This window comes from Tyto alba, unplaced genomic scaffold, assembly GCF_018691265.1.
Source record: "Tyto alba isolate M040663 unplaced genomic scaffold, T.alba_DEE_v4.0 Super-Scaffold_2, whole genome shotgun sequence".
Taxonomy (NCBI): domain Eukaryota; kingdom Metazoa; phylum Chordata; class Aves; order Strigiformes; family Tytonidae; genus Tyto; species Tyto alba.
The window spans coordinates 34,968,009-34,981,919 of record NW_024881282.1 but is presented as its reverse complement, the minus strand read 5'-3'; the positions used below and the strand labels follow the sequence as shown (position 1 = coordinate 34,981,919).

The 13,911-nt window shown below is 41.7% G+C and overlaps 1 protein-coding gene across 1 annotated transcript; it reads right to left on the bottom strand.

Annotated features, from left to right (window-relative positions):
- Positions 1-1,163: 1,163 nt before the first annotated feature.
- XRCC6 (X-ray repair cross complementing 6) lies at positions 1,164-13,778 on the bottom strand. The gene is given in 13 exon segments (XM_032996867.2): positions 1,164-1,608; positions 1,611-1,652; positions 2,444-2,557; positions 3,506-3,606; positions 4,301-4,430; positions 5,337-5,498; positions 6,617-6,785; positions 8,001-8,187; positions 9,549-9,732; positions 10,573-10,827; positions 12,708-12,846; positions 13,383-13,492; positions 13,606-13,778. Coding segments are annotated over 13 exon segments (1,839 nt in total). The 5' UTR covers positions 13,700-13,778; the 3' UTR covers positions 1,164-1,456.
- Positions 13,779-13,911: the final 133 nt, after the last annotated feature.

Below are 13,911 nucleotides of genomic sequence, written 5' to 3'. Positions count from 1 at the left end.
TTGCTAAAGGGCAAAATAAATTGATTGCTTAGACAAATCTTTATTAAAAATAACTACTATAATGCAGGCTGATTGAAAGTATAATAGAGTGCATAGCTTCAATACTGCAGAGCTCAGTATGGGCTAGCTGTTCTTTCAGGAGGAGCTGTGGAGGTGGAAGTGAGCAGCGTGCTGGCACAGCTAGGGTGGTCCAGGGCCAAGAGAGTGGTCACAGCTGGCTCCAATACATGTGCCACACTACAGCACTGGCACTTACTATATGACTTAATTCTTCATTAAGTCGCCTAACAGTTTGTGTGCCAAACACAGGAATCCCTGAACACTAAAAACACCACGCAGACCAAAATGGACACCTCATGTATGCATCCTGTACAAACATACAGTTTAGCTAAACAATTAGTACTGTTTCCTGCAACAAGGGCAATGACTATTCATTGGTTTTAGCCACCTTGCCCTACAAGATAGGTGGACATGCCAGCAGTGGAAGTTTAAAACACAAAAAGGAGCCCCAGATGCAGCATCCGTAAATATAACAAAACAAATAAAAATACTGGATGTAACAAGGGCTACTCTCCACAACTTGCTACTTCTATTTTTAAAGCACAGAAGCCTGCACAATAGTCTGAGCTCTATGCCGTCTCAGTAATTTAATTGGGGTAAGTATTTGCAGCCTTCCAGGGAACATGACTTCCCCCCCCCCACCCCCCCCCCCCCCCCCCCCCCCCCCCCCCCCCCCCCACCCCCCCCCCCCCCCCCCCCCCCCCCCCCCCCCCCCCCCCCCCCCCCCCCCCTTTAAACCAGCTTTTGCTATTACCATTTAAAAATGGAAGACCTGCCGTGCGTGCAGCTTTGTGAAGTGCTGGCTTTTACCCAAAGGATTGGCTACTGCTTCCCAGTAATGATTTTCTGCTTTATGATGTACTGGTAATCTTTATAATGCCAAGGGTGGAAAAGAACCCAATTTGATTACAAGTACTGATGCTAATTGGCTGTTTGGGAGAGTGGGAGAATAACATACTACATTTATACTTTCTGTTAGCACACAGACTTGACCTGCTGCTTGAATACATGTGGTGCCATTAACACAAATCATTCTGTTTCCTTACTCATACTGAAGCGTGTTTTGTTGTCTTTATGATGCAAAGATGGTATAGTCAGTGTTACAAAGTAAGAAATCCAAAATAACTTTTATTAAGAAACCAGGAAGGCATAACTGTGTTCACTTGCAGTGGGTGACCTGAGTTAGCAGGGAATTTAATTCTGCCTTTGGCTACTGTGAACAGAATCCAACTTTGCAGATGATACGTTTCACAACTAAGAGTAAAAAGTTTCTCCACTGCTAGATTCAGCAACATTTAGTTGCCTTCTGCCCATAGCAAGAATAAACACACAGTACCCACATAAGACAACCAAAATTTTAAGCAGATGAAAGTCAACCAGGGCCTTCTGCTCCTGTTTACTGCTTATTAAAGTATTCGGTTAACACATCTATGAGCTCCTGCTTCTTCCCCCCACCCTTCAGCCCATAAAACCTGCATGCATCCTTCAGAACAGGTACAGTGAGCTTGCCTAGAGTGCCCTTCTGCACATGACTCCGCAGCTCATCTTTGAGACTTCTACCTTGGGCCTCTTCTCAGTTTGACTATCAGAAGCTAGAAAGATAAATTTTAGATCACCAAGATTTTAAGAAGTTTCTTAATAGAAAGACATCAATGTTTCTTCCACATACCACAGTTAATGGCTGTTAGCACGTGGTACTTTAACAGCTACCTACATATTCACAGACCTAGTTCCCACATTCTGTTTTAAGAAGCAGGTGTAACTACATAAGTCATGTAGTATTTCATTGATAGGAGTGAACTCAAACTCAGGTATGAAACTTTGTGTCCTGATAGAAAGATCACCCCAAATGAAACTTTCAAGGGATAATCATTGAGACAGCAGAACGCAAGGATTCCACAGGGAGCAAAGCTAACTGACACTCCCGCTTTATGCAGAGCTTCACAGACTCCCAAACTCCTCATGTATTTCACCATTACTTTGACATTTAGCCCTAATGATGCCATCTTGGACTTGCTAAACAGCCCATGCAAAAAAGTCTGCTTCCTCACCAACACAAACTGAAAGCATGAACAATTTTACTACTCTGTCGAAAAAAACAAAGTTTTTTAAAAAAAGGTTTTTTAAAAATTGCAATAATTTACCCATATTGCTTCTTATACCTCACTATGCACTTCTCATTCCAGCAGTTCTCCAACTGGATACCACAATATCCTCTGCTACCTAAGAATCAATACTGGATGTAAATCCACTTTGTTGTGGAGATGAGTAAAGAGAGTTTCTGCACAAGCAGCTTCTTTAAACTACAAGAAAAACTGAAAACACGGAAGCTTCTAAACAGAATACGGACACCATGTAGTGTGTCTGTACCATCAATACTTACTTTGTTTTCGCTTTGCAGCCTTCCCATCAGGATTGTAGTCAGGCGGATAAACTAGCTGCTTAAACTCCTCCACCAGGTTGCCCAGCCTGCGGTTCATCTCTTCAGCCTTTGGCACTGGCAAAAGAGAAAGATTTGTCCTCTCAGAAACAGAGCGACCACAGGAATGTCTAAACAAGGCCATCACCAGATACAATTGTGCTTCTGTAATAACTAGCATGCAATTGTCTTGAAAGCATGCAAAATGCAAAGACCTGTGTTATGATATTTACAAATGAGAAACTTACAGCTCTTGGTAATATCGAGAATTTGTATTATATGTATGTAATACTCGCACATATCCCTGAACAGGAAATATATATGCAGAGCAAAACTGACACAGTGGAAGTAATTTAGAAGATTTCCTTCCTGGATGCACTGTTACTCAGGTCTAATATCAGACATGTAAAATACAACAGGCTACTATCTGAGGTTGCAAACAGTTTGAGGCAGAACAGCTGCTTTCGTCATGTATTTTTGTGATATCTAGCACAGGGACCTAGATTATTTGTTAAATATCACTTCAGAAGAGACAAACAATTACTCTAACACTATTCTTGGAGTACAACGTAATTTTAAAAAAGGAACTTCCCCATCAGGAGAAGTTTTCTACCCTTTGACAAGATATTTTGATACACAAACTCTCACAGCCACAAGGTGGCATCATTGCCTCCTAGCAGAACAATCCTCTCAGTAATTCTGCCCATTTATCAGACTGAAATACTAAGTAGACTCTTGAAAAGAAGAATTTCAAATAAAACATTTGTCACCATAGAAAGAAGGTGATTCGATTTTAATTTTGGGGGGTAAAGTGGACAATTTTTCATTTATCTTAAAAGTGACAGCATTAGAAAGTGAGGTTTCGATATTTCAGAATGGACACATCCAGAATTCTACATCTTGGAACTGCACACAACTGAAATATTTTAAAAAAGACATTTCAGTTTGTAGTAGCACATCTCTGACTTAGAACAAAGTCAAGAGCCCTCTACCCTACCTCCCTTCACACCCACCAATAATTCTCACTTGTAAGATCCTCAGCTTGTTCTGGTTCCATCATATCCAGCGCCAGAGCCTCCAGATTCCTGAAGTGCTGCTGCAAAACTGGATTCTCAAAGCTGTCAGTCCTGTCAAGAATCACCCAGAATGTCAAAGCATGCTGCCAAGAAGACAGACAAGACACAAGATGTGCCACCGATCTATTTCAAAGTAAAACTTCCCTCTTTCCCACACAACAACACATCTCATCAGAAGAACTGCTTTTCCTCTTTTCAATTTAGCTTCTGAATCACTATCCCATCATGCATCAACCACATTAGAAGGCTGAGTGACACTTAGAAAGCTGTACAAGAAAACGAAAACAGTGGCATTCTACATTAATACCAGTTATGCTACTTTCCACATACCTAGAAAAAAAGAAATCTACCATAAGAACACTTCATAAAATTTATCATATCTATAATGAAAAAAGCCTAACTATTCTCTCTAAAGTGCTCTAATTTAAATGATCCAGGTCTGATCTGCAATACACTGGCAGAACCACAATAAAATGTGATACCTCTGCAACAAATGACAACAGCCTAGAGAACAAGAGCAATTCTATGAAGAACTCCAGAACGTGCTACATACTGCATGTGGTGCCTGGGTATTCAGAATAATTAAGAATAAAGTTTGGACAAAGCTACTGCAAAGGGAAGCAGTTTGCATCAAAATGCATCAATCCCATCTTGTGGACACCACAGTTGAATGTATGCAACAGACAAAATTTTGCTCTCTTCCCCATGCCACCCCCTCACATGCACACTGTTTATCTCCATGTACCTGTATTTAAACCGGAGTTTTTGAATTATTTCCTTCATTTTGTCCACCTGCTCTCGACTGGCTGGGACCTTTTCTGTAAAATCAACATTACGTTTGTCATCTGCATATGGTAGGAAAATGATGTGGAAACCTACACAGAAGAGAAGAAGGAAGAGAACAGTTATACACAACCATGGCCTCAAAACAGTGATTTATGGGAAAGACCAAGATGCTTATTATCCAGATCTGATGACTCCAAACTAGCTAGCTATTTTGTTGTAAACAACAGCAATCTAGAATGCTTCCTAGTACCTACAGCATGACACTCAATCCCAATCTCAATGTATATAACCAACATCACTAATGGCTTTTTGAAAGAGATTCGAACTAAATGCAGAGCTGGATACTTGTGACTTGTTTTTTGTGCAGAAATTCAACTTGTCCATGAGAGATGGGGAAGGTGGACATAAGCTTAAAAAAGGCTTGTTTGAAAATTAAGTTAATAACCACGTTATTTCTGAAATGCTTTACTTTGTACACAAGCAGTGTTATTTCCCTACTTTACAACCTCTCAGAAGAGGACTTTCCAGTTAAAGAGGTAATAAAATGCAAAAGAATGAGAGTCTGCTTTTGCTCCCTAAGCGTTCCTCACTTAGCTGAGGAGGTGTGAGGCTCAGTATGTGAGAATATTTATTTAATACTTGAAAACGTATCCAAGCATACAATAGAACTCAGGAAGAAACATTCTGTCTAGCTAGCAAACAGAAAAAAAGGCTTTTAATTTTTAGGTGGGTTACTCGAATCTGCTAGAAAGAGGTAGGAGGCAGGGAAGATACTATAGTCATGTTACACCTGAGCAAGCACTGATGCAACCAGGGTTTTAAAAATAGATTCAACACGAGATGCTTACAATGAGAAAACTGAAGAAAAAGGATGTTGGAAAGCACTATCCTCAGTTTTAAGGGGAGCAGCACTAAGAATATTTTCATGCAATACAGGACGCTATTATGTTGCCTGCATTCAATCATGCAGGGAACGGCAGCATTTCTTTCCATACCTGGAGGGGCTATCTGCACTTTCTGCTCATCCACTTCTTCATCCTGAGGAACCAGGGCCACAAAACGAGGAGGGGTGTTCTGGCGGGCGGTGTATCTGCACAGTGCCATCACCTCCTTCTCCAAGCATTTCATCAACAGGGCATTAAATAGCGTTGTACTCCCTGGAAAGTAAAGACTGCATTGGTCAGATGAACAGCTTTGCTCTTTTGTTCGGGAATGTAACCCCACATATTACAGTTTCAAAACCTGTGACTTCTTTGAAATGCTTGCAGTATTGCTGAGGTAAAAAGCAACTTTTGGAAGGGGGAGCCTTCAAAAATGACAACATTAGTGTCTCTCCTGACCAGACCAGTGAAAGTTCTGGTGAAGGAAATTAAATCACTAGCATCTGTCAAATGAAATACAGTTGAAAACTGGAAACAAGTATCTACAAGGCCTCTTTCTGGTCTGCTGGGACATCATAGTAGCAGCACATCATTTTGCAGAAGTAACAGTAAGAATTCAGATTGCAATGTTTCTCTCAAAGCACACATTTGTTTTGCATTTTACCAGATATAGTGCTCAGGAAAAGACAGACATATAAGTAAGGTGATTGATTCAGGAAACTGCTAAGATGGAGAAGGCAAAGTAAACGTTCTTCTTTAGTCAGTCACTGCAAAGCATCTGGTCATAACTCAGCCTTCTTTATCTACCAGTAGATTGAGGAGCTGTTTTTTCTTTACTATTGCATCTTGGGATAGGTTAATGCTATATTTCTAGATAAGAAGACTTATACATATACACATAAAAAGGGGAGAAAAAGCGGTCCTAAGCATCCTCTCCTCTCCTTACAAGCCTGTAACGTGCTGTTAATTCAGCCGTATTTCCGGAGTATTGTGTTTCCACTCCTAGCTTAAAAACAGCGATTATCTTCACTGGTTTGGGGTTTGTTTTTTGTTTGTTTGAGGTTTTTTTAACCACTTTTGCCTTCCTGTCCAGTGTTAGGATCCTTCACTTTCATGAATGACAAAACCAAGTATTTTGGGACTACATCTTCATAGTTGATTAGCTGCTTGTCATGATGGATGAAACATGAAGCCCAACTGGCTCTTCTGCTATTGAAGAAAACAAGAACTGCAGCTGAGAGGGGCAGTAACAGTTAATTCCATACTTATTAACGTTAGGAAGTTTTTAAGTTAGACAAAGATTTTACACTCAATGATCCCCACTCAAACACACTGTGAATCAGCTGGTTACCCTAATGCAAGGTGGTGAGTCTTCTCTTGCCATCTTTACTTACCACTTACTATGGACTCCTCAGGATAGATGAACTGGGAGGGCTTGATATGGTGATGATGTTTTAGCATTGAAAGTGGTTTGAAGCCAATCAGAAACAAGCCTGGAGAATCAAACCGCTTTAATTCTTCTGTTTCCTCTTTCTCCAGCACAATCTGGCGGTTTCCATATGTCTAAACCAGGGAAGAGCAAATAGTAGCGCTGCCATCAAAAAAAAATTGCAGGGAATGAAGGGGAGAGCAGGAAGAGGATGCAGTTGTTGTCTTCCACTGAAAACAGGTTTATTACACAAGACACAGCAAACTCTGATCATTAGTGCATACTGAAATGGCAAGTCACAGTCTGTGACTATTATCCCAAGGGAAATTCCCCTGGACATCAGCAAAATGCACTTTCCTAAGACAATGGTTAAGCCCTGGCACAGAGAGGCTGTCACATCTCATCCCTGGAGTTCTTCAGAGCTGTCCCAGTCAAACCCTGAGCGACCTGATCTGGTTTTGTGAGTCTTGCTCTGGGCTGGATTGGACCTGACATTTTCAGAGGACCTGTCCAATCCTAAACTTGCTTCAGTAAATGCATGTCAGCTACCTACTCCTGGCAGAAACAGTGACTGAGAGACAACGTTTTTAAAGCATCACTCATGTTACAAAAACAAGACCATATTGTAGTCCAGCTGCTGGTCAGACATCAAGGCTTAACGCTCAGTCTTCTGTTCAACTCCCGTACTTTATTTCAAGAAACTAATGTCCAGTATAAATAAACTTAATATTCAATCTTAAGACAACAACTTTAAGAGCCGTTGACATGGAAGGAGACACAAAGTGCACTTGTGACAATATACCTAGCAACTGCATATCCTGCTTTGAAATAAGGCTGTGACTGAACAGAACGTGATATGCAATCTGTATCAGCCAAGCTATCAAGCCGGAAGGCAAAGCAAACAACAAAATAACAAAACCCAAAGGTAATATGCCTTTTGTTTGGAAAAGAGCTCCAACCCCCCTCCCGTGATTCACACTTGTATGTTTAATAAAATAGACCAAATCTGTTCCTCGCAAATCAAAAAATAACACCAGCAGCAACAGCACAGGGCCACATAAGATCAAGCTCTGATAACCTGGTTCTGCCTTAAAGAAAGAAGTGACCTGTGTTCTCGAGTACACTTCCACCAGCAGCTATGCTTTCCCTTGACAGCTGTGCCAGAGAAACAACCCAGTGTCACTCTGCATAGCTTACAAAGTGACCAGGCTACCCCCAGGGACATACAAATATAAATATGTCTGTCATCTGATCTTGAAAGTGAAATACAAACAAAAGCAGCAAGAGAACCAGCTTTTCCCCCAACATCTCAGAGACAGGAAAAAGCAGCCACATAACCAATACATTACCTGAGCCCTTTTTGTGTCACTAGGCAGGAGCAAGCTGCCTGTCTTTCCGTTAAACATCCTTGTTTTTGTTTTAACCGGTTCATTAGTTTCCCGATAAAGTTTCACCGGATATGGTTTATAAGCTTTTTGAACAAGGTTGTAAACACCAACAGAAAGTGAAAGATCTTTGTTCAGATACAGATTTAACCTGCATAACAAAGCAGATAAAGACTTGAGACTTCTGAAAGATCACTTTTGCAAAAGTCATCCATCCCCTCAGACAACTTATTTTCTCTGATCTCCTTCTGTTCTCCTCCCAAAAATCACATGTATCTCTGGAAACATACTATTACTTGAGTCATAATCTCACTTGTATAAAAACATTCTTACCATGTTGTCACTTCTGGTCACAAAAATTATTTAAACACAAATAATTTTAGCAAATTTCTTTCATCTTTTTTCACTCTGAAGGGCAGCTATGCTCAAGCAGAGCACAGGCCAAGTTCACATTTGGACACCCTCCATGTGCTTAATGCAGTATGAGCTCTGAATTCACACAGGTGTTTGCACAGAAGGCAAAATTTCCCAAAAATTTCCCTGTCAAGACAAACAATACCACAATTTAAGAAAAAAAAAAATCAGAAGTTGAATTAAAATTGAGAAGTGAAGGTTTAAAATTGGAGGTAATTGTCAAGTTCTGAGAGCAGAACAGTGAATTACTGTAAACGTTACTACTTCTCCTCTAAAAGGTATCACTGGTACAGGATTCTTCCTCCTCAATTATTCGAAAACTTGAGGAACATTCCCAGAAGAGGAAAATAAAGCTGTGAGCAGGAGCAAGAATGCCAGTGACAACAGATCAGGTTGGGATTTTTTTTTTTTAATATATATTAAAAAAAACCAGTAGGCTGTGAGGTTTACCCCCTTACTGTGCTTCCACATCATTCTGCTATGAACTCACTCATTCAAAAAAACACCTGTCATGGAGTACATGGTTCCAAAAATACTTCTGCTCTGTTTTGTCAAGAACCCTTGAATCTCTCTGTAAACATCTCTAATTGGGATCAGAAATATCAAGGCTGTGTGAATCCACACTAAGTGCCTAGACAAGAATGGCCACATATAACTATTTAATAATAGACCAAAATACCTACCAGTGACATTGTAATGAAATTTTTCTAAGTTAACACTAGTAAGAAAAGCCTAATTTCAATCAGATTTCACTAGAAACTAACAATTTTACATCTTGCAAATTTTTTGGTAAGTATTTTACTAGGAAAAGGTGTCATTTTTTGAAAAATAATCATTTTTGGCCAAGCTTAATACAGCGGAGGTCACACAGAGGAAAAGATGAGGCCTAGCTTCACTCTCTACTTGTCTCATCCACCAAGGACAAATATCCTTGGAACCTAGGGAAGAAACACCAATCTTGAACTAAGGAATTAAGACTGAGGAACGTAAGCACTGATGCCTTCATAGACCAATCATTTCAGAAGAGGGAGGTGAGATGCATGCCAAAAGTAACATCAGATGCCTCCACTGAATGAAATATCACAATTAGGCACAAACCTGACTAAAGTCCGTTTGTTTGTCTCCTTTGCTCGTACTTTCTTCATGAGATGTTCCAGTTTCCTTGACTCCTCAGATTGGATCCCAAGGTCCTCATCCTCTGCTGTGTTTATGATATCCCTGTAGAACAAATTGATATCAAACCCTCCAGACTTCTTCAAATGCATCAAGTCCAGGATGATACCTACAAAGTAAAGAGAGGAGGATCACAGAAATAGCTTTTTTCTTACAGCAGCATGTTTTTCAGCACCCTCAGATTTCTCTATCTAAGCAAAGAATTTAAGCAAAAATATGCTCAAAATTGTCATTTGCATCAGATGTGAAAGTTTACAGGGAAAGAGGCAAGAGGCATTCTTTAGCTTCAGTCAAAACAATGTAGTAAAGAAACTGTTTCCTCCCTAGTTAAGAATCTGGACAACATTGTGTATGAAACAGCACTAACAAGCACCTATGTCTTACCTCAGACATAGAGGAAAGTAATGAGTCCAGAAATTCCCCTTTCCCTGTTATAAGGACTAATGGATTAAGGAAGCCTCACAGCTTCCAGGTCCAGCATATCTGCTGAACTCCAAAAACAATAGTTATCTCAGCTATGTAGTTGAACTAATGAAGCATTTGCTCTCTAGACTCTGAGCTCAGGTTGCTGTTCTTCAGCTAACTCAAAATGTAGCCATTAAAGTAATCTTCCTTTTGTGTTAACTTAGTGTTACTATTCCCTTCCAGGAAAATGATGGAACAATGAAATGAAGTTTGTTTTCCATGGCCCTCTCGAGTCCTGATTTATGCTATCGGCATAGAAATAGAGATCCTAGAAAATAAGTATTAGTTTTTGGATACCAGATTGGGTAACAGATTTTCTAATTTAGATTAGATACCAAATTTCTAATTTAGAAAGCATCAGAAAGATTCCCTGGTTCTGATGATTTTACATTCTTTTTCCATCACAAACTTGCAATGCAGTTAATATCTACTGCAAGGATACATCACTTTTATTCTGCCTGCAATTAAAGAGGAAAATAATGACCTGTGTCTCTCAGATCACCAGCTCTGGTCCTGGCCAGCTTGGCTTTAGCACTGTCATTGGCATGAGGGTCATCCTCGTTGGTGAAGAGCATGATCCTTTTGTGGCTCAGTCTGACTCGGACATCACTGAAGAGATTAGAGCAGGCCCAGAGTGCTTCACCCAGAGAATAGTCAGCACTGTGGCCAAAGGTCTCACGGAAAAGCACTCGTCCTTCATCTCCCCTGTATTGGTCCAGCTCTAGAACACGCTTTGCCCCTAAAGGAGATCACAGAATTTATATGCATTAGAAAAAAAAGTACTGCAAACTATTCTAAATATGCACCGAGGGTCTCTTGCAGCTGACATCTGAGTAATAACCCCTAGCAGGCCTCTGTGGCAGGGCCCTTCCAACATCTGGCTGAGAAAATTGTTCAGCATAGCCTCACATTTGCAATAGTTCATGCAATTTACCACTTGAAAGCATCTACTAGGGCCAAGAGGACACAAAGTACGCTGGCACCAATGTGGGGCTCTCTGTTGCAGGAGGAAAACAGGCAGGGATCAAAATATCACAAACCCTCTACACTGAAAGGACAAGTGCTCAGCAGGAAAGGCAACAATTGCACCTGTTGCAGAAGCATGCATACTACTGTGTGACCAGAGAAAGGAGAGGAGCCTGAAATACATCCTGCATCTCCACGGCACGTTGGGAAGGTGAATTCCTCCTGCTCCCTTGCCACTCGTGTCAGATAGAATCAACCTAGAGGTCAGATGCAGCCCATAGATCACAGCAAGGTTCAGGGCAGGTGTTGATGGCTTTTCTAAAGCTCTGCAGATTACTCTAGCCCAGCTGTGACTCCTTTTCCCACCTGGCTAACAGCAGATTCTCTGTTTTCTCCCATAACTCTACAAAGGGAGACAAGTTTTCATTTCTCAGCTACTGCATTCTCCCGAGTTTCTTCCTTTGCCCTTCACTCAAATTCTATAGCACTTTTGAAATCTCATCTGAAAATATATTTCCCCCCCTCATTTACTATTTTATTTTCATCTCCTCAGTTGTCATTTTATTAATAGCATAAGTGTTCATAATTATGTACTGTATAATAACTACAGTATTTCTTCCTTCTCTAGAGCATGCTGTTCTCCAGGGACAGCCAATACACAATTCTCTTCCTTTTTAGCAACATCCACCTTTCACCTGCACGGTCTTTATCAGCATGGCAAAGCTACTGTCTCTAATGCAGGCAAAAGGGCAAACAGTGAAGGAGGAGAAAAAAGGATGAGCCAGAAGCCTAAGGCGCTTGCTGCCATAAAAGAGAGAACGTCAGTCAATCTTGTCAGGTCCCCATCGTAATTAATTCTGAAACTAGGACAAGGCACAGTTCTTACAAGAGAACCCCATGTGTTATTAAACCTGCACCTCCTAGTTAAGAAAATGAAATCAAACCTCCACAGAGATAAAGGCTTCTATTAAAAGCCAGTAGACAAAATCCCCCCACAAGATCCTCCGCTGTCAGAGAATGTACCACTAACATGCATTCTTTGCACTCCTCCTCCTACCTTTTCCAATTCAGCAACTGGCAGTCATTATCAAGTAGATGCTTGGTAAGCCTAGGAAATTCTAAGAAAATGGAAGAGCTAAATGCCAGAATTGCAAAACTTGTTATGAAAACAAGAGATGGAACACCCCACAAACAGATTAACATATTGGACAATCTGTTCTAGCTGACCCTGCTTGCTGCAGCAGTCCCACCCAACCTCAACCATTCTGTGATATCTTCCATCAGCTGGAATCCATGGCGTGTTAGCAGGTACATGCACTTTTCTGAAGTGCAGCAGACACATGATGGGCTTTCAAGAGTTCTGTTGAGATCCTCTTAGGTTTAGCAGACAGCAAGTGAACCACCGTGTTAAAATAGAAGAAAAGATATAGGAAAGGGATCTGAACCAACTGTAACAGAATAAGTTAAGTTCCTACAAAGTTTCTAACCTTTCAGTAAATTTCTAAATCTATATCCCCCCCACCTCAGTAGCTGGAAGTTTTCTGTTTATCTGATAGCTCTCTGTTTTCAGAGACAAGTTACTGCCAATGCTAATACACAGATTTCCTTACTCCATCTTTCAGCATAGCCTTCGTATCACTTTACTGCTTTTACCTGGATTGTCCAGCTCCTGAAGAACATAGACGTGCTTGAAATCTGCCAAGTTCTTGTTCTTTTCTGTACCATAAAACACAACACTCAACAGGTCCCTGTCACTACTAATAATTTTGCTGGTATACACATTCCGGACACACTGAAAAAAAAATGCACACAGGTCAAAATATTAAGAAAATCAGCTGCAGTAAGGGTGTAAAAGTTTTGTCTTTGGCAATTAGCAGTTTATACAAATAGACTCTAGCAAACAGAAGAACTGCAGCAAACAGAAGAACTGTAACAAAAACCTTAAGCTAAATTTCACCAGCAGAAAGAATTTGGGATCTTGTTTTTTGAGAGAATTTTTCAGTACACAGCCTTAGATATTTTTCAGTAGTATTCCCCTTCTACAAGCCAGATCAATGAAATAAACATTTCTTAAATACACCAACCTGAATGCAGATTCATTGCTCATTATATCTATAAACATTTCCCCCACCAAGCTCTGGACACAGCCCACCAGGCAACGGGTCCTTACAAACCCAGAGCACTCAGCATTCCGAGTTGCTCGAGTTTCACAGCGACCTCACAGCCACGGCCCAGGCAGAGTGACAACCCGGTAGCCGTACCCACAGCTGTACCGAAGGCGTTCCCGAGAGTTTGCGAAGCACCTCTAGGCTCCCTGGGCAGCCTTACCTGTATAGTCATGTCAAAGGGAGTCATTTCGTCCCCGACGGACTCAAACATGGCCTTGGAGGCATCGACTAAGAAAATGAGGCTGTCCCGACCTGAGAACTTGTAGTCCGCTACGGAAAGAGAGGGGAAAAAAAGCGTTTTAGCAGCGGTCAGCTCCTCCCGCTGGCCCCCGAAGGCAGCGGGCCCTGAGCTACCCTCCCTGAGGGGGTTGGTGGGCCCTTACCGACCGCCTCAGGCCCCTCCTCCTCCCCCTCCTGCCGCTCGTCCTCCCCATCCTCCGGCCCCTCGCCGCGGTAGTAGGACACCCACTCCGACATGGCCCACAGCGCGGCACGAGGCCCAACGGCCGCTCTCCCCTCAGCGCCGCGGCCGCGCGCCGCTGCCTGCCACTCACCAGGGGAGCCCCGCCTTCCATCGTAACTCTGACCAATGGTGAGAGAAAAATGGAGCCCCGCCCTGCCCCTTCCACGGGAAGCCCCGCCTTCCCCCCACGTGGATTGGTCGATGAAGGGGAGGGGGGGGGGAAAGG